The 20,167-nt window shown below is 53.3% G+C and overlaps 9 protein-coding genes across 9 annotated transcripts; 5 read left to right on the top strand and 4 right to left on the bottom strand.

Moving 5' to 3' along the window:
- Positions 1-207: 207 nt before the first annotated feature.
- KD926_009173 (putative fructosyl amino acid oxidase) lies at positions 208-3,107 on the top strand (the record flags this gene model as incomplete). Its single annotated transcript, XM_053101783.1, has 5 exons — positions 208-446; positions 532-726; positions 788-1,206; positions 1,691-2,807; positions 2,867-3,107. The coding sequence occupies 5 exons, from the start codon at positions 208-210 to the stop codon at positions 3,105-3,107; spliced, it is 2,211 nt and encodes a 736-aa protein (XP_052954684.1).
- Positions 3,108-3,288: 181 nt separating this feature from the next.
- On the bottom strand, positions 3,289-5,669 carry KD926_009172 (Zn(II)2Cys6 transcription factor; the record flags this gene model as incomplete). Its single annotated transcript, XM_053101782.1, has 5 exons — positions 3,289-3,786; positions 3,836-5,051; positions 5,103-5,225; positions 5,285-5,547; positions 5,628-5,669. The coding sequence occupies 5 exons, from the start codon at positions 5,667-5,669 to the stop codon at positions 3,289-3,291; spliced, it is 2,142 nt and encodes a 713-aa protein (XP_052954683.1).
- A 209-nt stretch (positions 5,670-5,878) lies between these two features.
- On the top strand, positions 5,879-8,711 carry KD926_009171 (cytochrome P450; the record flags this gene model as incomplete). The annotated part of the gene is made up of 8 exons (XM_053101781.1): positions 5,879-6,053; positions 6,113-6,625; positions 6,979-7,124; positions 7,178-7,294; positions 7,394-7,496; positions 7,547-7,609; positions 7,657-8,256; positions 8,308-8,711. 8 exons carry the CDS (start codon positions 5,879-5,881, stop codon positions 8,709-8,711), a joined length of 2,121 nt encoding a protein of 706 aa, XP_052954682.1.
- Positions 8,712-8,750: 39 nt separating this feature from the next.
- Positions 8,751-9,896, bottom strand: KD926_009170 (uncharacterized protein; the record flags this gene model as incomplete). The annotated part of the gene is made up of 1 exon (XM_053101780.1): positions 8,751-9,896. The coding sequence occupies one exon, from the start codon at positions 9,894-9,896 to the stop codon at positions 8,751-8,753; it is 1,146 nt and encodes a 381-aa protein (XP_052954681.1).
- A 703-nt stretch (positions 9,897-10,599) lies between these two features.
- Positions 10,600-12,135, top strand: KD926_009169 (FAD-binding oxidoreductase; the record flags this gene model as incomplete). The annotated part of the gene is made up of 1 exon (XM_053101779.1): positions 10,600-12,135. The coding sequence occupies one exon, from the start codon at positions 10,600-10,602 to the stop codon at positions 12,133-12,135; it is 1,536 nt and encodes a 511-aa protein (XP_052954680.1).
- Positions 12,136-12,393: 258 nt separating this feature from the next.
- Positions 12,394-13,457, top strand: KD926_009168 (NAD(P)-binding protein; the record flags this gene model as incomplete). The annotated part of the gene is made up of 2 exons (XM_053101778.1): positions 12,394-12,436; positions 12,511-13,457. 2 exons carry the CDS (start codon positions 12,394-12,396, stop codon positions 13,455-13,457), a joined length of 990 nt encoding a protein of 329 aa, XP_052954679.1.
- A 359-nt stretch (positions 13,458-13,816) lies between these two features.
- KD926_009167 (mitochondrial integral membrane protein) lies at positions 13,817-15,510 on the bottom strand (the record flags this gene model as incomplete). The annotated part of the gene is made up of 2 exons (XM_053101776.1): positions 13,817-15,256; positions 15,328-15,510. The coding sequence occupies 2 exons, from the start codon at positions 15,508-15,510 to the stop codon at positions 13,817-13,819; spliced, it is 1,623 nt and encodes a 540-aa protein (XP_052954678.1).
- A 697-nt stretch (positions 15,511-16,207) lies between these two features.
- On the top strand, positions 16,208-17,782 carry ppe1 (putative ribosomal protein/carboxylic ester hydrolase (Ppe1); the record flags this gene model as incomplete). Its single annotated transcript, XM_053101775.1, has 4 exons — positions 16,208-16,386; positions 16,532-17,031; positions 17,102-17,192; positions 17,248-17,782. The coding sequence occupies 4 exons, from the start codon at positions 16,208-16,210 to the stop codon at positions 17,780-17,782; spliced, it is 1,305 nt and encodes a 434-aa protein (XP_052954677.1).
- Positions 17,783-18,134: 352 nt separating this feature from the next.
- On the bottom strand, positions 18,135-20,093 carry KD926_009165 (putative MFS transporter; the record flags this gene model as incomplete). The annotated part of the gene is made up of 5 exons (XM_053101774.1): positions 18,135-18,578; positions 18,648-19,121; positions 19,177-19,255; positions 19,309-19,535; positions 19,593-20,093. The coding sequence occupies 5 exons, from the start codon at positions 20,091-20,093 to the stop codon at positions 18,135-18,137; spliced, it is 1,725 nt and encodes a 574-aa protein (XP_052954676.1).
- Positions 20,094-20,167: the final 74 nt, after the last annotated feature.

The following is a 20,167-nucleotide window of genomic DNA, read 5'->3' as shown; positions in this document are numbered from 1 at the left end:
GCTCGCAAAAGCAGCCATCCAGGCCTTGTCCTAGGTTCTGTCCCCAAACCAGGTTATTCAGCAAGGTACCGATGAATTTCAGGTACTGAACGGATCTTACCTTTCTGCCTTGTAGAGTGACATCACTCCAGCCTGCATTATTCGGCCATCCAGCAAGGAAGACGTCAAATTCCTGCGAACAATTCATCCCTTCGTTGACCGAGGGAGATGGCGTTTGCGATTCGTGGTGCGGGCCAACAGCCTGCCCCGGATTGTTCCAACATTCAAGATGGCATAACTCTGGACTTGGGGCTCCTGACTGGAATCGAAGTAAAAGAAGGCCTTGTGTCCATCGCAGCTGGCGAACGTTGGGGATCGGTCTACGAAAAGCTGGATGCCGCCGGGCTTGCTGTCACCGGGGCTCGCTCGTCCCGGGGCAGAATTGGTGGACTGGCACTTCAGGGTAAGTCAGTCCGACTCACAGCTCATTTCCACGTACACGTATTAATTGTCAACCTAGGTGGTCTTTGACGAGACCCACCTAATGATCAGCATCGAGTACGCGGCGCAGTTCGGCCAAACAATGTGTCAGAACCAGGTATACTATACTCAGAATGTCGAGAGGCCCGTCGTGCTGGAGCCGTTCACAGCGATCGAACCGCAGGTCGATCAGCTAAACTCCATGCGATTGCAAAGTCTGAAAGAGGCCGCCTCGGAGCAAGCATCTGTGGCCATGGATCAGCTGAGGTCAGCATATTCCAAGATTCTGTCTGTTTCAACATGAATAAGAAGTACTGATGTAACATAGATGTGCATATATGAATATCACGGTTAAGGCAGACGTTGCAACGCTACAGGCTGCTAGTCAGATCTATACTGCCGCGATCGAGCCCGTCAAGCCTCTCGAAGGACTGGTCTGTTCCTTCACTCTCCAACCATACCCGATGACCCTGCTGAAGAAATCCGCCGCGCATGGTGGCAGCTCCCTTGGCTTGGAGGCGGCCAATGGACCAGTGGTGTCCGTTCTTCTGTTGACGTACTGGAACAACCGCAGCGATGATGAGCAGGTCCTAGGTACCATGAGGGGTGCGCTGGAAAAGATCGAGAACGATGCTGAGTCCAGAGGTCAGAGTGTTCCGTTCCGGTTCATGAACTATGGCTTTACGTTCCAGGACTCCATCGCTTCATATGGATCTGAAAACAAGCAGAGAATGCAGAATGTGAGTCGTAAGTATGACCCCGAAGGCGTGTTCCAGAAGGGTGTTCCGGGTGGATTCAAGTTGTTCATTTGAGGTTGTAACTATTGTAACACTCTCTCCCTATCCTGGATGCTGGGCTTTTATTTTTCTAGCAATTGAATATGCGTATTACCAGACTGCACTTGGTTGTTAAGTAGAGGCGAAGATGTCGTCATAGAGATATATGGCCTCAGGCACCACGGCGGCGGACCGGGAGGCGGACCGGAAGCCGTAGGGAGCCCAGCCGGACCGACAGCGGCAACGGACCGTCCGGAGATGGTTGGAGAAGAGAGTGTTCTTTGATTTCTATACTCTCCACTCTCCTCTCCACTCTATACTCGCAAGTCCGTTTAAATCATAGCTTTGTCCACATCACAATGTTCGGGATTTCACATCCTTGGGTCAATTGCCTCTTCCTACTGTGTGACAGCGTCCCTTTCTTGTCCATCTTGATTTTCGATTCCAATAGACAGGGGAATTACAGACCATGGACAAAACCCAGCAGATCATCATCATAGGCGCAGGCGTCTTCGGCCTCTCCACCGCCCTCCGCCTTAAACAGGAAGGATACACCTCCGTCACAGTCCTAGACCGTGCAGTGCCCCCCGTCCCCGATGGTTCTAGCGTCGACATCTCCCGCATCATTCGATTCGACTACGGCGATGCTGTCTATGCACGCATGGGGAAGGAGGCCTTCGATCTGTGGAAAACACCTGAGTACCGCGAGGCGTTCCACCAAACGCCATGTATGTGGGTAGCGCAAGAATCAAGCGATGATCAGATCATCCAGCCTGCGGCGCATGACTATTCGATCAAGACGAGGAAGGTCCTAACAGAGATGGGGCAGCCCTGGGAGCACATTCCCACACCCGAGGCCGCGAGAAAGAGATTCCCAATGTTAACAGGGAAGCTGGCCGTGCCGGGGTTCGATGCTTTCGTGAATGAGGCGGCCGGGTGGGCGGATGCCGGTCTGGCGATTGCCAGGTTAGCAGCTCGCTGTGCGTCTGCTGGCGTGGGCTTCGTCACGGGGACGAATGGGCAGGTTGAGGAGTTCGAGAAAGCGGTTGACGGCACGGTGACGGCGGTGCGCACAGCGAACGGCGCTCGAGTGACCGGCGACAAGTTCATCGTGGCTACCGGCGCCTGGACCCCTAGTCTGGTGCCCGCCTGGAACTCCATGATCGCGGCTGCTCAAATCGTCGGGTATATGCGCCTAACGCCCGAGGAGATGATTGAGTTGAAGGATATGCCGATCTACTTCAACTTCTCGACCGGCTTCTTTTGTTTTCCGCCACATCAGCCGACTGGTTATCTCAAGGTGGCCTGCCATTCGTACGGCTACACCAACTCCTCCGAGCAGGGCGTCTCGGCGCCGCCGAAGCTGCCGCCGTCATCACGCGCCAACTTCATTCCCGAAGATGGTGTCGAGAGACTAACTGCCGGAATGCGGGACATGATGCCGCGGTTTGCCTCGAGAGGCTTCGAGAGAGTCGGCCTGTGCTGGTACAATGATACTCCGACGGGCGATTTCATCCTAGATTATCATCCCGAGCACAAGAACTTGTTTATCACCACCGGCGGTAGTGGACAGTAAGTCTTGTTGAATTTACTCGGAAACAATCCCGCAATGCTAACGAGGGGTATCTTAGTGCATTCAAGTTTCTACCCAACGTCGGAAAGTACGTCGTCGGCTGTTTCGAACGAAGCCTTTCCGCCAACTTGTTGGAGAAATTCAAGTTCCCGTTGGAGTTCAAGGGTCGTCGGGATGCATTCAAGGGAGACGGGAGCCGCGGAGGTCCGAAGAGGAGAGAACTTCTCTCTCACGAGCAAACCAGCTTCGGGTCGGCGCTCAAGACTGCTACACCGATCACCAAGCAAAGCAAGCTCTAGATAATTGATCACCAAGGAAGGAAGAGGAGATATATGCATCATGTACGCGGTCATATGTTTTATTTATAAAGTAAGGTTATCCCAAGAATTTATTCAAGACGCGAATAATATTCGCTCAACTGATCGTAAATCATTCCACGTAGCTCATGAGGTTGTAATCATCGAGTGAGTCTGGACCTGGTCACAGATGCTCGGGCATATGACCACTCGATACCATCCAGTCTGGAAGGTCGGGAATCGCGTTCCCAAACTCGTCGCTATTACTTCTTCCCGCAAACGACCACCCGGCCGGGTCCTCGGCCATTAAGGCCAATACACGCCCATCAAGAAGCGGCATTTCCGGGGCGGAGAGATCCGGTCGCATCGACTCATTTTCATCTCTATTCTGATGGTCCTCTACTACCCCCGGAGCTGCTGAGGAAGGGAAATGCTCTGGTAAACGCACTACGGCTTGTCGGTTTGGCGGCGGAACTAGGTCGTTGTGTTGGGCCAGCCCCCCAGAGAATGACGAAGAGCTGATGTCCAGAATATCCCACATAAGTGCTTCGTCTTCCATCGACATTTTAGGAATGTTTGAGGGAGTCGGCATACTCGGGAGCGCCCCGGAATATCCATCCTGGTTGTAGTAAAGAGATCCGAAGTTTCGTCTTCGATGCGCCAATTCGCTTACCCGACCAACCTAGCGCTAGATTAGCAGTTGCTGTTGAATGGTCGAAAATCATACATACCAAGACTCTGATAATACTCCAGTTTACAGAAACCTTTGTCATAAAATCAATAAGGATCTGGAATTCCTTGTTCACGAGTCGGGCAACGTCCGGGTTGCTGCTAACGGTATATTCGAGCTGGATAGTGGCGGCAATAGCAGCGAGGTATGCTAGAAAGGGATCATAAGGTCGGGAGTCGGCATTCGACATTTCCTTAATCAAGCGAGCAATCCACCTCGAGTGAAGAAGGGAGCTTTCGAATGACTTCTGTAGGAACGTTGAAGATAGATTACCGGTGATGTGTCGCAGTTTGATCATAATCACGAAAGGATGATGTAGAAGACATTGAATGGAATGAAGGAGAAACTGCACACACAGCCATGTGGGCAAATAGGCCCCATTCCGCGATTTTTTGCCGGCCCGTAACTCGGACTCAACGTTGAGATAACGGTGGGCATTAGGGAACTGGGTTTCAAATTGCATCCACTCGGATTCAAGAATGGCAAAGGCCGATCCGGATTGCCACGGAGCAAGTGCCTTTTCGTCGGGAGGCTCAAAAACATACTCGGTGGCCTTGCCCCAGAGTGCAAACAGTCGGATCAAGCAGGAGGTAATGCTGTTGTCCACCGTATCGCCTTCCTTGTCTAGTTCATTCTGCGAGGTGGAACCAGGGCTTGACTCTTCCGGGTCGGGCGAAGGGAAAGGAATAGTATATTGCTTATCCGCCAAGCAAAGTGAATAGTTGCGAGACGCATTATAGGTGCGGTCGAGCATAAAGAAGGCCCACGTTATGCGTCTCCGCTCCTCCAGGTGGGAACTATCCAGAGATGAGGAGAAGAGATCCTTGTTCAGTCCCGCAGACTGGAGAGTTCGAATTCCTAATGCACACGACATATACGCTCGATGAGCTCGTCCGTCGGCGAAGTCCACTTGCGCCATCAAAAAAGTGCCCTGGAGAAACGAAAGCCCCATCTGGCTGTCTCTATAACGATTTGACAAAGTATCCCAGGCTTTGTCGACCCATTGCTCGGCCGGGGGTATTGTGCTGCCGAAAGTCACACGAGGATGGAGAGAAAGACGAGATGTTAAGGCAACTAGCGGGAGTGCAATTTCTGCGGGTAATGACGAAGCCCTCCCCAACAACCAATCTTTCGAGAAGACACAAAAGGGCTGATCATGAAAGTACGCGAGATATACTTCGACTTGGGATTTGATATAGTCGGCGAGCGAAAAAGTGCTTGAAGACGTTACTGTCACTACTCCCGAAAGAAATGATGAATAGGCATACCTGTATACCTCCCGGTCCTCATTTAGACCAGTAAATGGAGCGGCAAGTCCGCCCGTGCTAAGTCGGCCAGAGGGATGGTGTGAATCGATAGAGAGTAAACTACTGCCTCTGGACAGGCTCTCCCTGGGGGCAAGCGTTCTGAGTAAACCAAACACGTTGCAAAATCTTGAGATGGCACCTACTGCAGAATGCCCGCCATCTCGTCCAACCTCCTCTCGATGCGCTGCAGGCGCTGTGAACCGGCATCCTCAGCCTGGCTCTCCTCGCTCGGCTCGTTCAAGCGACGTGCCGAACCAGGTCCCGGTGCCGGTGCTGCCTGCGACCCGTAGGAGCAGCGCTGTCCCAAGCGTTGACATAAGGAACAAACGGGCTTTTCGCCCGGGCAGCGCGCTTTCTTACGACTGGTACCCGCAGAGGAGAGGGCCAACAGGTTAGCATTTGGATTCTATCCCAATCGAGTAGTGTGCGCATTCATCCACCATGGACCTACCGACAAGGACCGCAGGCCTGGCGGGCACGCCTTACAGAGACTTTGTGAATGGCGTAGTTGTCGCCCGGTGAGGGCATTCTATTGACTTGGGAATGCTGTATCCCCACAAGATGGATGCCCCAATGAGACGCGAGAGGGAAGAAGAAAAGGCGGAAGATAGAGAGGAGAGCGATTCCATCCGAATGGCCGCCTTTCCTGATCGGGAGGCCTCGGGCGCCTGCTCACGTGATCTGCGCACACCAGGCAAACCGCCCCGAATCTGCAGTCCCTTCCAACTCTTGCAAGCATGGACGAGGACCCCGAGATCGTTGTCTGGACCGAGCTCGACGTTCCTCAGGGCGAAGAGCTCGACTCGGCCCAATGGACCCGCTATTTTGAGCCCATGATTCAGGCGCCGGGCTACGAGAATTCGGCATGGGCAAGAATCAAACAACGGCCGAATATGATTATGCTGGTTACCTGTAAGTCAAGGGTCTAACTAACGACATCCATCAATCCGCTCGCTCATCACCGTCCATAGTATGGAAGTCCACCTCTGCACTGAGAGAATTCACCGCCTCGCCCTCGGCCCAGCTCTACCGCGAGAGTCTTGCGGCGAGAGCAATCATCCCCATGGCCTATCATGAGGTGGTGATCTATGGTATTTTGAATTGGTTTGGCGCACTCTCTCGGTCGTACGTCCAATTATTCTGGGTGTACTTCCCTGCTCCTGTCACAGACGACCAGCGGAAACGGGTTTCCAAAATGCCGGGAATCTGCCCACCAGCCATGGGCCCCGGAGTGCCCCGGAGTCGATTGCCGCAGACGCGTCTCCCCCAGCAGTTATGGACCACTCCGACCGATTGGCGGCATGGTCAGGAAGTAGAGCTGATGTTCTGGCCGCATTTCTGGCAGAATGAAGAGAAAGCTGAGTTTCGGCACACTCCCACGTCAATTGTTGTGGACCACCGCATTGTGGGCACTAGAACCAGGATGGAGGAATTCAGCGCCGAGTTAGAAGCCGTGGGTCCGGTAGAATGGAAAGAGGATTTTTGTCAGTTCAAGCTATTATCTGATATCTGAGTATATGTGACAATTTCAACCAGCAAGACATTGTCTTGCTTGTATATATATAGTGAGGGGATTAATAAATCACCTAGCATGGGATCGATAGTAGATGCAGGAAGAGGATGCCGAACCCTCGTCCACGGGCACCAGATCGGGTTTAGCGGCATGGGTTATGCATCCCTTGCGTCACTCATTTTGACTCAATCCTCTTGAATACGCAACGAGTTGAAGATATAAGTAATCGCAGCATCCTTACCGGATGCCTGCACTTCTGAAGACATCATATCTCTGATAAAATCCCCCTGATGTATGGCTATATCGTGTTCACGGCTTTTCTAGCCACTATTTTCGGCCTTTCATTCCGTTGGCTGCGAGCACCGAATTTGCCCACAATCAATGCCTACCCAGGTGACTTTACAAAGAAGAAAGCACGGGAGGAATTTCTATCAGATGCGCAAACCTTGCTTGCTGAGGGGGCCCGAAAGGTTGGCGCCTATCGCAGCGAACAGGAAATAGTAGCTAATTGCTCTACACCTAGTTCAATGGCCCTTTCCGCATCGTTACTTCGCCAGGGTCTCGTGTCATTCTACCTAAATCTTGGACCCCATTCGTCAAGAGCTGCAAGGAGCTGGATCATCTCGCGCTTGTTCGTGCTGTGAGTATCAAAAATATAGAAAAAATGACATAAAACATGATTAAAACTCCAACCAGTGAAAGATGACGACCATCCAAATGATACTGACGAACATATTAGGAATATTTCGGAGGTATTCCCGGGTTAGAAGGGCTTAGTGCATTTCTTGACCCCAACCATATTTTGATCGATGTTATCAAGATGAAACTGAGTCAGAATCATCGTGAGTTACCTTACCATCATGACTCAGGGCGGCCTGGCTCATGAATTCAGAATGCCAGACCATGCATGATCATAGCGCGGATGTCATGGAGGAAACATGGACTAAGCAGACCGGTACGTAACCTTCATTACGTAGCTGAATCTGTGTTGAGTTTATTCAGAATGGCACCTTGTGGATTTCAGCCCGGATATACTCAAGTTTACAGCCCGCGTGGCATCTTCCATCTTCGTCGGTCATGAACTCGCCCGTAACCAGGAGTGGCAGACCCTCATAACAACCTACACAGTAGCCTTCTTCAATAGTGTTCGCGCTCTACGCAACTGGCCAAAATTTCTTCATCCAGTTATTCACTGGGTATTACCGGACTGTCAAAAGGTGCGCGGCCAGGTTCGTCTAGCCCGTCGAATTCTTACCCCCGTTCTAGAAGAGCGAACCGCCACGAAGAAGTCTGCAGAGACCAAGGGGCATAAATTGAAGTTTGATGACACGATCGAATGGACTGAAGAGGTTGCTAAGGGCCGCCCCTATGACCCGATAGCGATTCAGCTTGGCCTGGCTATGGGCGCTCTGCATACCACAACGCAGCTGATGCAGCAAGCTATCTTGGATATCTGTGCGCACCAGGACCTGATCAAGCCTCTAAGAGAAGAGATAGCACATGCAGTTCAAGAGAGCGGATGGACCACTGCTGGGTTGTTCAAGATGAAGCTATTAGATAGTGTGATTAAAGAAACCCAGCGCCTCAAGCCAGGATTGCTAGGTTGGTTACCCCTATGATCCCAAGCCATCTCTGCTCGGGCTAATAAACCAGCAAATCTTGAACGTACGACCACGGACAAAGTCACCCTTCCCAACGGGATCACACTGCCCCCCGGCACCAACGTTGGGGTAGAATGCAACATGTGGTCCGACGCCGAGACTTATTCGTCTCCGGAGAAATTTGACGGATATCGATTTCTCCGAATGCGCGAGGCCGGAGACAACACGGCTGTCTTGTCAGCGACTAATTCCGAGCATGTCGCGTTCGGTATTGGTCGGTCTTTATGCCCGGGACGGTTCATGGCAGCGAGCGAGATTAAAATTGTGATTTCAAGATTGCTTCTGGATTATGATATTAGGTTAGCGGAGGGGTACAAGCCTCGCGTTATACATTATGGGTTTGAGATGCTGAGCGATCCGTTGGCAAAGGTGGAGGTTAGAAAGAGGTCTTTCTAAGGATTGCTGTATACGCACTATGTTTGCTTCACTGGGTGTTTAGACGATCCTTAAATTCAGGATTCGTACATTGGATGGGATCACATCCCGAATGTCGAAGTTTCCCCCCAACTGCTCTGACAGCACAAAATCCAAAGCAAGCTTCTTTAGGCTCACCAGTTGCGGTAGAAGAGCTTTCAGTTCGGTCGCCGCGTCATCCGCCATGACCCCATCATGATCAACATGCAGTACTTCCAGCGTCGAAGCATGGGCGGCAATTGCACGTAGCATCGCACCCGTGACAAATTCCGATTTGAGCTCCCCGGCAAAATGCACCAAGTGCACCTCTTTCAGGGGGTTCAACTTCTCCACCACCTCCGGCGTGACCGCAACCCTTCTCGTCAAACCCTTACTCTCCATCCCGTTATCGAGATCATTCGAGGACGGCGGTCTCCGAAGCACCAACGCTTCTAATTTCGGCAAGCCCAATAGGATCCGCAGCGTCTCGTCTGGTCCTGTCGCCGCATACCCCGTAAACTCCAGCCGTCTCAAATTGGCCGCATGAGACAGAAATTCAAGGTCCACCGGCCCCGCCTGAAATTCCAACTGCCGCAAGCCAGGCAGTAGCCTAACAACCATCTCCAGCACCAGCCCCTGCTCAACGATCAGGGGGTCTTTGTCGTCAACGTCGTAGTTCCCAGATAACGTGAGGCTCATCTTCCGGATCCCAGGAAGTGCAGTCAACGTCTCTGCAAAACGTCGAACGGGCTCCCCCGTCCCTCGAGATACAGCGTGCTTGAGCTTCTGCATTACGCTCGCTTTCCCGCTCGTCAAGGAATCCAATTTCCCAACTCGAGATAAGTATGTCGCTTCCCAGCTCCCCGGCGCGACCTGCGTCCCAGGGATTAAATGACGGTGCCATTCCCGAAACGGGGTTAGAGAGCTTTCGAGGCAGTTGACGTCCACAATGCGGATTAGGTGCCGGAGATGAGGCGGACCTCGAGACGCCCAGGACGCTAGTTTTGGCAGGGAGTCGAACGCCCGGACAAAATGAAGAAGGATCGTCAATGCTTCCTCGCGGATTTGGCGGCATACGTGAAGTAGAGGCTGGTGGCCTACCGTTGGGTAGAAGATCATTTCGTAGATGGCGTAGCGGAGCTCTACGGGGATCGTAAGCAACGTGGCTTTTGACATGGGTTGCGCCATTATTGTTGTCTGGTGGATGATCGTGGAATAGACGGTGGGAAAAGAAGCCGTGAGTATCTTCTGGCTCCACCAGAAGGGCTTTGGGGGGTTACTTGAAGAAGCGAGAAAGAAACCGCAGACGGAGGAATGAAGAAGAAAGGTGGTGAGACAGGGATTACTGTAGTTGTCTAATCAACTAGTGAACTAGTTAAGTAGTTAGTTAGTTAGCTAACTAGTCAGAGATATACACAGATCACGTAAGCACTACAGGATGGATGGGGTGACCGAAATGGACAATTTGAGATGGGATCAGCGGTAATTGGGATGTGTAGACTCAAGACTCAAGGCTGTAGGTAGTTAGAGCAGGAGGAAATCAGGGGGACCGACGGTCGCAAACAGCGCAAACAGCGCAAACAGCGCAAGCGATGCAAACCTGCCAAACACTGTCGGCTGAGCTGATCAGTCCGATGTCGACTCGATACTTCCAGCAGATGAAGTTCGAGGAAGAATCACACTGCCCATGCCGTGGAAACCTGCTCCGTACAGATAACTACGGCGAGTGCATCGATGTTCAAGATCTTATTATTATTAGTACGGTCCGCACAACGGAGTCACGATCCTCCGGATTAGGCAACCACAAACTCCGCATGACCTCATCGATCCCCGACCGGAGATCGGCCAAGTCAACTCAACTGAACTCAACCTTCACCCCTACTGCCACGCCATGGACTTGTCCCACGACGAAGCGGTGGCCACCGTTTCCCGTCAAGTCCAGGAATTCCACCGTCGCCAGCAACCCTTTCGCATCTACCATGGCTCCACCAACAGCACGCGCGATTCACCCTACGGCCGCGACAACATCGTCGACACCGCCCACCTCACCCACGTTCTCCAGGTTGATCCGATCGCCCAAACGGTCCTGGCCGAGCCCAACGTGCCCATGGACCAACTCGTGCGGGCCACGCTGGTCCACAACCTCGTCCCGCTTGTCGTGATGGAGTTCCCTGGCATCACGGCGGGCGGCGGCTTCTCCGGTACTTCCGGCGAGAGCAGCTCCTTCCGCCATGGTTTCTTTGACGCCACCGTCAATTGGATTGAGATTGTACTCCCCGACGGCGAGGTGCGCAGGGCATCGCAGAGCGACGACCCCGAGCTCTTCTGGGGCGCCGCTTCGGCGTTTGGCACCTTGGGCATCGTGACGCTGGTCGAGATCCAGTGTCGCCCAGCCAAGCCTTTCGTGGAGCTCGCCTATCACTCCGCGTCTGACATGGATCAGGCAATGCAGGTCTTCCGACGTGCCACAGCTGACCCAACGATTGAATATCTCGATGGCATCGTCTTCGCCAAGAACCACGTCGTCGTCTGTGCCGGACGACTCGTAGATTCTCCGCCCGAGGGTCGTCCCGTCCAACGATTTACCCGCGCGCAAGACCCCTGGTTCTATATCCACGCGCAGCGACGCAGCCCTGCTCCGTCGTCTGGGTCCAACACTCCCCCGTCGGCCATCCACTATATTCCCCTGGAAGATTACCTCTTCCGGTATGACCGTGGTGCCTTTTGGACGGGCCGGTTCGCCTATCAATACTTCATTACCCCCTTCAATCGCATCACCCGCTATGTCCTGGACTTCTTCATGCACACGCGTGTCATGTACCATGCCCTGCATCAGAGCGGTTTGTCCAGCCATTTTATCATCCAGGACGTGGCCGTGCCGTACCATGCCACTAGGGATTTCATCGACTGGCTGGACCATAAGGACTCGTTCGGCTCGTACCCCATCTGGCTGTGTCCACTGCGACATTCGGAGGGGGTCATGTCGCGCACGCAGGACGCGTCCCACGCAAACACGGAGACAAACTCCAACCCAGACCCGGATGCCGGATACATCATGAACTTCGGCCTATGGGCTCCGTCGCCATTCCACAACGATCGACAAGCATTCATCGCGCAGAACCGTCGGCTGGAGGGTAAGGTGCGGCAGCTGGGTGGCAAGAAGTGGCTGTATGCGCATGCGTACTACACCGAGGACGAGTTCTGGTCGATCTACGACAAGAAGAGATATGATATGCTGCGGGCGAAGTATCGCGCGTCGTATCTGCCGGACCTGTATCAGAAGGTACGGGTGAATCTGGTTCCCGGTAGCGAGAGCGCGTCATGGGAGAGCTGGATCAGGGGCCTGTTCTGGAGCGTATGGCCAGTTTCGGGGCTGTACGGAGTTTACAAGGCCTGGCGAGGAGGCGAATATTTGATTCGCAAGTAACCCAGCCGACTGGCGGATGTGGGTGACTTGGTGTATGCGGACTCTGTATGTGTAGGTAGTAGGCTAGTAGAAGAGTGGAGAAGCACCGACGTCACGGCCGAACATCTCCAGACAAATAAAGTCCCCCACTTGGACGGGTTCAGATCCTCGGTTATCTAGACCTGATCTGCATCATCCTCCACCTACAGTTTGAACAGTCTGCCCGGCACTATCGTTATCCTCTTCCTTCTCATCTCGCTCATCTGTTTCCCGCTCACCATGGAATTTCATATCAACCCCGACGACCTCCCCTCTTTAGCCGGTAAAACCATTCTCATCACCGGTATTCTCATCCCCCAACCCTAACCTCAGCCCAGACTAAACCCCTTCAACCAGGAACCAACTCAGGCATCGGTCTCGCAACCACACACTTTCTTCTCTCTCGCGGCGCAAATATCATCGCCGGCGACATACCTGCCTCTCCGCCGCTGTCTTTACCCAGTCCCGGCCCCGGCTCTGATTCCGCTATAACAATCCCTCCACCAGGCACTCTCTTCTATTTACCCACCAACGTCACCGAATGGACCAGCATCCGTGCCCTCTTCGAGCAGGGATATCAACATTTCGGCCACATCGATCACGTCTTCGCGAATGCGGGGATTCGACCGCAGAGTAATTTCCTCGAGGAGACGTTCGACGAGGACAGTCTCTTGGCACCGCCCAATCTAGGAACGGTGGATGTCAATCTGGTCGGGGTTGTGTTCACGCTGAGACTGGGCGTATATTATCTGAAGAGGCCGGGTCGGCCCCACTCGCAGTTAGCGTCCGGGGTGGCGCGGTCGAATGGCGAGAACGATCTGGAAAGTAAGATGTCACCGCGGAGCCGGGACGCCCTGCCACAAGGGGGGAAAAGCATCGTCCTCTCCGCCTCGGGCGCCTCTTTCCGCAACTTCTGCGCCGCGGACTATGCCACGGCCAAACATGGCGTCCTGGGCCTGATGCGTGGGCTGGTGGAGGATACGATCTCCCTAGGCGGGGTGCGTGTGAATGCCGTGGCGCCATCGTGGACGGATACAGGGATGGTGCCGAGGGCGTTTCTGGAGAGAGTCGGGGCGAGGGTGCAGGATGCAGAGGTTGTGGCGAGAGCGGTGGCCGGGTTATTTGGTGACGAACCAAGGCACGGCGAGTTGGTTTATATCTGGGACGGCCGGTTTTTTGAGATAAATTCGTCCGAGGGCGGCATGTTGGATGCGGTCCAGGGGATGTTGCCGGAGATGATGTCGGAGGGGGAAGCGATGAGGCGGCTACGAGTAACCAGCGGCGCGAGAGAAGTGGTAGGGTGATTTTTCTCCGGGGCGTTGAAGGACCGGATTGACAAGAATCAAATTGAAAGTCAAGAGTACTCCGTCCTGTTTGCTCGCTTGATAGAGAGAGTCTCTAGGACAGTACAATCTCCGGTGTTGTAATGTCAAGATGACTTGATATTTCATTTTTGTGTCTTCCTCTCGTTATCGAGTTCTAAATTTGTCCTGTATCTGATCGGTAACTACTGAATATATTAATGAGATCATTCCAATCATTAACGTACAAAAATAGAGAAAAGGAAACATTAGAGGAGATGTTAACCCAAAAAGCACGGCCGATTTAGTTACAATTTACCTCATTACGCCGACATAACAACATCAACAAAACCAGACCTAGACTACTTATGTCCTTTGACCAACTGTCTCAGTCTTCGCTCCAGAATAGTTCGTCCTGCAAGTGTTTTCCACACCTCGTGCGGCGCCCCCTGGACTACGTCCCAGTCCTGCAGGTTTTTCGTCACAGTAGTCAGATCCTCCTGGGTCTTGGCCCACTTCTTGCTCTTTCGAACCTCCACGCCAGAGCTGACCACCACCAAGGGCGTGTCGGCGATCTGCACATGGCGAGCCGTCTGGACTTCAGACGCCGTCATGGACCCGGCAACCAAGCTCTCCTGCAACTTGGCCTTGATGAACCTGCCCGTCTGGTAGGCGCTGCGCCCATAGACTCGATCCTCGCGCGTGCGGCCCTTGAAGATAGCGCCCGCCAGCCGGTCCAGACCCAGCGGCGAGAGCACGCCGCGCAACCAGAGGAGGAAGCCCCATCCCGGAGAGCCCACTTTGTCCAAGTAATCCTCGTGCAGGGTGTCAATTAGCAGGAGGCCCTCGATCTCGAGGAGGTGGCGGCTGGCGAAGATGCGGCTGTAGATGCCGCCCATGCCAGCGGAGGCGATGACCCAGGGCCCTTCTTCGCCGGCCAGCGCCAGCGCCTCCGACAGCGCGTCGGCGGCCATGCCGGCCGAGTAGGGCGACGGGGCGTTGTCGGACCATCCGAGCCCCGGTCGGTCCCAGTAGCAGTAGCGGTCGATGGTGCCATTCTTGTATGCGGCGTCGATGAAGGGTTGCAGAGTGTGTTCAATGGGTTCCTCGCCACCCTCGAGGAGGACAGTCGGTCGACGACGAGAAGACGCAGTGCCATCGATTTTATCGCCCGTGATGTTCCCCACGCAGGCGAGGTGAACGCGGTAGTTGTTGCTGTTAACGTAGTACTGTTTGCCGGGGGCGGGAAGCGAGGCGTCGCGGGCGCGCAGGATCAGAGTTGCGGTAAAGAGGATGACAAGGATGCCTAGGATAGCCATGACGACCGTTTGGACCAGCACGGCCAGCCATTCGCGCAGAGAGCGACGGGTCTCCTCGCGACCTGTCAATCGTTCTTCTTCCTCCCGTTTGCCCCAGGCGACGAAATAGTTCTGGAGGATATTGTAAAACGAAATCAACGTTGCCCAGACCACGGAAGCGATGCCCACCCAGCCTTCCTCGACGCGGATTCGCGGAACCCCTAGAATAATGCACATATCGACCAAGAGGAAGACGGCCAGGACAACGCCCCAGATGGTCATGGGCTTGGAAGGAACGACAAAGAACATCAGGCCAGTGACGAGATAACCGACGGTGAGCGTGGTGTAGGAGAAGGCGAAGAAGCCGGAGCCGCGGGTATGCATCATGGGAGGGCTGACGAAGATTGATACGAGCAGGAAGGTCCACCAGATAAAGCTAATGGCCAAGAAGAGCGAGGACAGGCCTCGCAGAGCACGAATGCTCCAGAGATTGTAGGGGGAGACCTAGCAATTCAATATAGTTAGACCAGTCATTGATAATCGTTGCAGGATATTAACCCAACGGAAAAACACACAGCAGGATCATCGGGATTCAGATATCCAGTATGCTCGCGCGGGAGAAGTCGTGTCCGTTCATCAGGATCGCGATCGCGATCGCGATCGCGATAGTGTTGAGAGGACTGGCGTTCGTCGTCCTCACGGTTAGGCTGGTCCCCCCCATCGGGAGTGTCTTGTTTTCTAGACCACAGTGATACCATCTTTGAAGGGTGATTGTTTGGATAGGTCTGGACTATGAGCTAAGATGAATTTAAGACTCGACCATCTCGAGGAATTGGTCTGGACAGGGAAAAGCATGGCGTCGAGGAATTTGGATAGAGTGACGTCATTCTATGACGCCGCACACAGGCGAGTGAGGTCATCTAGCACGTGACGCAGCCACTGTCCGACGGTTGGGATGCAGCATCAGAGATGGACGGAAAGGGGAAAGAGAGGGCGAGAAGGGACTGTGAAGAGGAGGGAAGAAATGGAGGGAGGAAGAGAAACGAAGAAGACAGCGAGAAGCAAAGAGAAGAGAAGAAAAGAAAAGAAAAGAACGGGTGGGGAGAATTGTCCAAAGAGGCACCGCACGGGACTCGCCTTTCCTTCCCTACGAAGCCCTAGACGGACTACTTTCCCACTCACACTGTCCTCTTTCCTGTATATCCACATCACACCCTTTCTCCATACAGTAGCTTTGTTTCCATCCCGGTCTCTGTGTTCTCCAACTGCCTTCGGGGATGGCTGCATGCTTGCCGAGTGCAGATCCACCAGTGCTTAGGTAGCGTCCTCGGCCCCACCAGCACATCAACTGATTGTAGCTAATTCAATCTAAGCTCCCCATCAACACACACTCTCTCCCCGACCAGAGTGTTCAAGGAAGATCCCTCCCAACCCTCACCACAACCCGTAATATCCATGAGTGAACTTCAAAAGTCTTTTGCCAAAGCAAAACTGGCCAAGTTCCCGTCCGAACTTCCTCCTGTCCCGAGCATGGAACCCCACGAGGAAGCCGACGAGGATACCTCGTCCGTCTCGTCCACGGGCATAGTGGTGCCTTCGCCAACAAGTCAATTGTTTTCGAGACCAGCTCGAGGGTAAGTCTTGAAGTCCTCGAAACCATATCACCGGTGTAACGGTAATTGTGTTGCCGGGTCGATCACCCGTGCTACCCATCCCGACCACTTTATCTCAACTTCACGTGTCCGATATAGTTAATACACAAGCTAAACCTCTCGTCAGCTCTACCTCCACAACCCTCCCCTGGACCGACTTCTTCACTCAGGAATTCTTCTTGACGCAAGAAACCGCCACTGCCCGCATCACCCACCATGTCTACCTGACTCCCCCGAGCTCCTCGGGTCCCCTATTTGTCATGCACCACGGGGCAGGTTCCTCGGGTCTATCATTTGCGACCTGTGCCGCAGAGATCCGAAAGATTTTACCAAGCGCCGGGGTTCTCTCTATTGACGCTCGGGATCACGGCCAAACGGCCGTGAACGCCGCTACGGTCCCCGAAGGCCAGGAGCCGCCCCCAGTCGAGCTGGATCTGACTCTGTCGACACTCAACCGGGACCTCGTCTTTGTGGTCCGCGAGACCCAGTCACGCATGGGCTGGAACGATCTCCCGGATATCGTCCTCGTAGGACATAGTCTGGGCGGTGCAGTAGTTACCGACGTGGCGAAGACGGGCGAGTTGGGAGCTAAGGTATTGGCGTATGCGGTATTGGATGTTGTAGAGGGTATGTATCGATTTTCTATCCCAGGTTGATCCTCTCGTCTAAGTTTAATATCAAACTAATCGAGACTTAGGCTCGGCAATGGATGCCCTTCAAAGCATGGAGAAATATCTCTCCACGCGGCCTTCGCATTTTCCATCGTTAATTTCCGGAATAGAATGGCAGTATGTTCTTTTTTGACAAAGTTCTGACCCAAATAACCCCATCCTTGGCTAAAAGCTTCAGCACTCGCTCCCGGACAATCCGAAACCGCACTTCCGCCCGAGTCTCTGTCCCCTCGTTACTCTACGAAGAGGAGACTCCCGCCGACGACCCCTCCAAGCCCTGGATATGGCGAACCAACCTCGCCGAAACAAAGCCTTTTTGGGAGAACTGGTTTGTCGGACTGAGTAAAAAGTTTCTCGAGGCTCGCGGCGGCAAATTACTTCTGTTGGCCGGCACGGACCGGTTGGATAAGGAATTGATGATTGGGCAGATGCAGGGTATTCTCCCCTCGTTCCCGTTTGGCTGTTTATCTGGTTTCAGCTTGCGCATCAAGGTAGTGGAAAGCATGACTAATGATCTTACAGGTAAATATCAACTCCAAGTCTTCCCGGAAGCAGGCCATTTCATCCAGGAAGATCAACCGACCAAGACGGCCCAGATCCTGGTGGACTTCTACAAGCGCAATGATCGCAGCGCGCTGGTGCTTCCGCCCAAGGTAGCCGATCTGCAGGCGTCGGCAGCGATGAAGAAGAGCACGAAGGGTAGGTAGCGACTCGGAAGAAGGGGGAGTCATGTATGGTTGAATCAGTTTATATACCTACCTGCTTGTATATATACCGTGGCAAGTATAATCATCCGGGATCACGAATCGAGACGTAGCTGTCGGACGATATCTTTGCTAGTTGAGTTGTGGTTGTTTCTTGAAAAACACATGAATATAATTAAAGCAGAGCCGAATTGAACGCTCTAATAAATTCATAGTCTCACCGACGCGATACTTTGAAAGCTTCTCGCAGGAAAATCTCCGTTCGCTAATTCAAGCCCAAAATAATTCCCCTATCACTGCCTTTCCTTCAAATCTCGTCATCATAATATAGTCCATGAATCCAACCCCTCTTATACTAATACACATAGCGAAAATTCGGATTCTCATGATCCGTCAAGTCCCGAAACGCCAGCTCATGCGAGATCTCCGCCTCCCCGCTCGCCTTCGCCCGATTCCTCGCCATAAGAACCACTCTCGTGACGAAGACTAAGCCCAGATACACCGCGTAGATGATGATATGAGCCAGGAAGCCGTGCAGATAGCGCGGGGCGTCTTTCTCCTGAAAGATCTGGGGCGCGATGAGATTGCCGACAGCCCACCCGACGAAGACCAGGGTCATGGTGATGCCCTTTTTGGTCTGGCCGGCGATGTTGCGTGTCACGAGGGAGATGATCAGGTTGCCTTCTGCGGTGAAGAGCTGCGTACAGTAGAAGGCGATTAGCATGCCGCCGGCATTCGAGGCCGTTGGGGTAATGGCGAGTATGACGATTGTGCCGGCCATGGCGGGGAGGGCCCATACCTTAGTCATGTTAGAATTCACTACTGGAGGATGTACTATGGAGAGAGGATGGGAGGGTTGTCAACTTACGATCATGATCACACAGGTCTGCTGGAATCGTTGAGCAGCCCACGCGGACCCGAGCATCCAGATGATGGTCCAAGCACCTTGGGCGATATTGAGAAGTTGCGTTTGCAGCAGGGAGAAGCCGAATTGTTGAATAATGAGGTTGGAAAAGACTCCCAGGCCGCCGATGATCAGATTGGCGGTGGTGATGAGCAGGACGCAGCACCAGACAAACGGGTCCGTGACGGCTTCCCACACCTGATACTTCTTGTACTCTCGATTTTCAATGCCGGTCTCGTTTTGTCGGACACGCTCAAGCATGAGCATGCGGTCCTCCTCGGTGAAGCATTTTGCCGAGATAGGGCTATCGGGGAGTAAGAGGGCGATGAAGAAGGCCCAGACGCAGGTGGCGAGTCCGAGGACTAGGAAGAGTAGCTGCCAACTGGTGATGGGTCCGTCCGTGAAGTGCGAGACACCGAAAGCTAGCAGGCCACCTATCTGCAGTCCATCAAAGGTTGGCAATTTGCGAGATGACGGTGGAATCTCGACTCACCATCAGCTGTACACCACTCATGCAGTACCAAACGGCATTCAACACAGACTGCTCTTCTCTCTTATACCACATTGCCGTTCTGAATAGTGGGTTAGAGAAGGTTTCCCAGTCGCATGGGGGTAAAATACTTACAATAGCATCATAGCGGGCTGAACGCAGCTCTCGAAAAAGCCTAGCAGAAATCGGACTGCCATCAGAGACGCGAACCGAGTCGAGGCGGCCGAGCAGGCCACTACAGCACCCCATAGAAACACATTGACAGCCAGCGTCTTCGCCAGGGGAAACTTCTGAAGAAGGAAGTTCTGGGGATATTCGCCGGCGAGAATGCCGAGATAGAGAATCGTTCCTAGCCAGGAGTACTAGGATTCCATCGTTGTCAGCCTTGAGGCCATGCTCTTCATATCTGCAGATCTCACTTCTTGGCCCTTCAAGTTTGCATCATCCTTGATGCCCATGATGGATGCATAGTTCAGAATGCCTTTGTCCAAGGATTGACAGAAGTAGGTGATAACCTGGATAACGAGGATCCGACGAGTGATCTTCCAGAACAGGCGCTTGTTTGTGACAGCATCGATCTGGATTCCCGGATCGGTTTCGAGGAGATCCGGCTTTTCGTTCACTTCAAGATGTTCACCAACTTGATTGGAGTGTGCTTGAAGCTCTCCATGGTCAACAGAAGCAGTCATCTCATCTTTAGTCGTAGACATGATGCAGTGGAGCAAGATACTATGGAATCGAAGGCTGTCGGCAAGGACCTGCTCGGACAGTTTCTCGCCGTAGTATTTGTAGTCGCTTTCAGTATCTAAAAGTGACTTGCTGCATCGAAAACCGAGTCGTAAGACCGAGATGGATAGACGCCCCGTGGGGTGCAGATCGATCGGGGCATCTCCGGCAGATCCTCCGGACGCCGCTGTCATGAGCAACACGGGTTATTTGATGCAATGATCATCATCGGTCTCATCGGTCACTTTTCGCATTTTGAGACTTTCTC

Source organism: Aspergillus affinis (assembly GCF_023601865.1).
Source record: "Aspergillus affinis strain CMG 70 chromosome Unknown NODE_64_length_189858_cov_85_443443, whole genome shotgun sequence".
NCBI classification, from domain to species: domain Eukaryota; kingdom Fungi; phylum Ascomycota; class Eurotiomycetes; order Eurotiales; family Aspergillaceae; genus Aspergillus; species Aspergillus affinis.
This window is presented reverse-complemented; position numbering and strand designations above follow the sequence as displayed.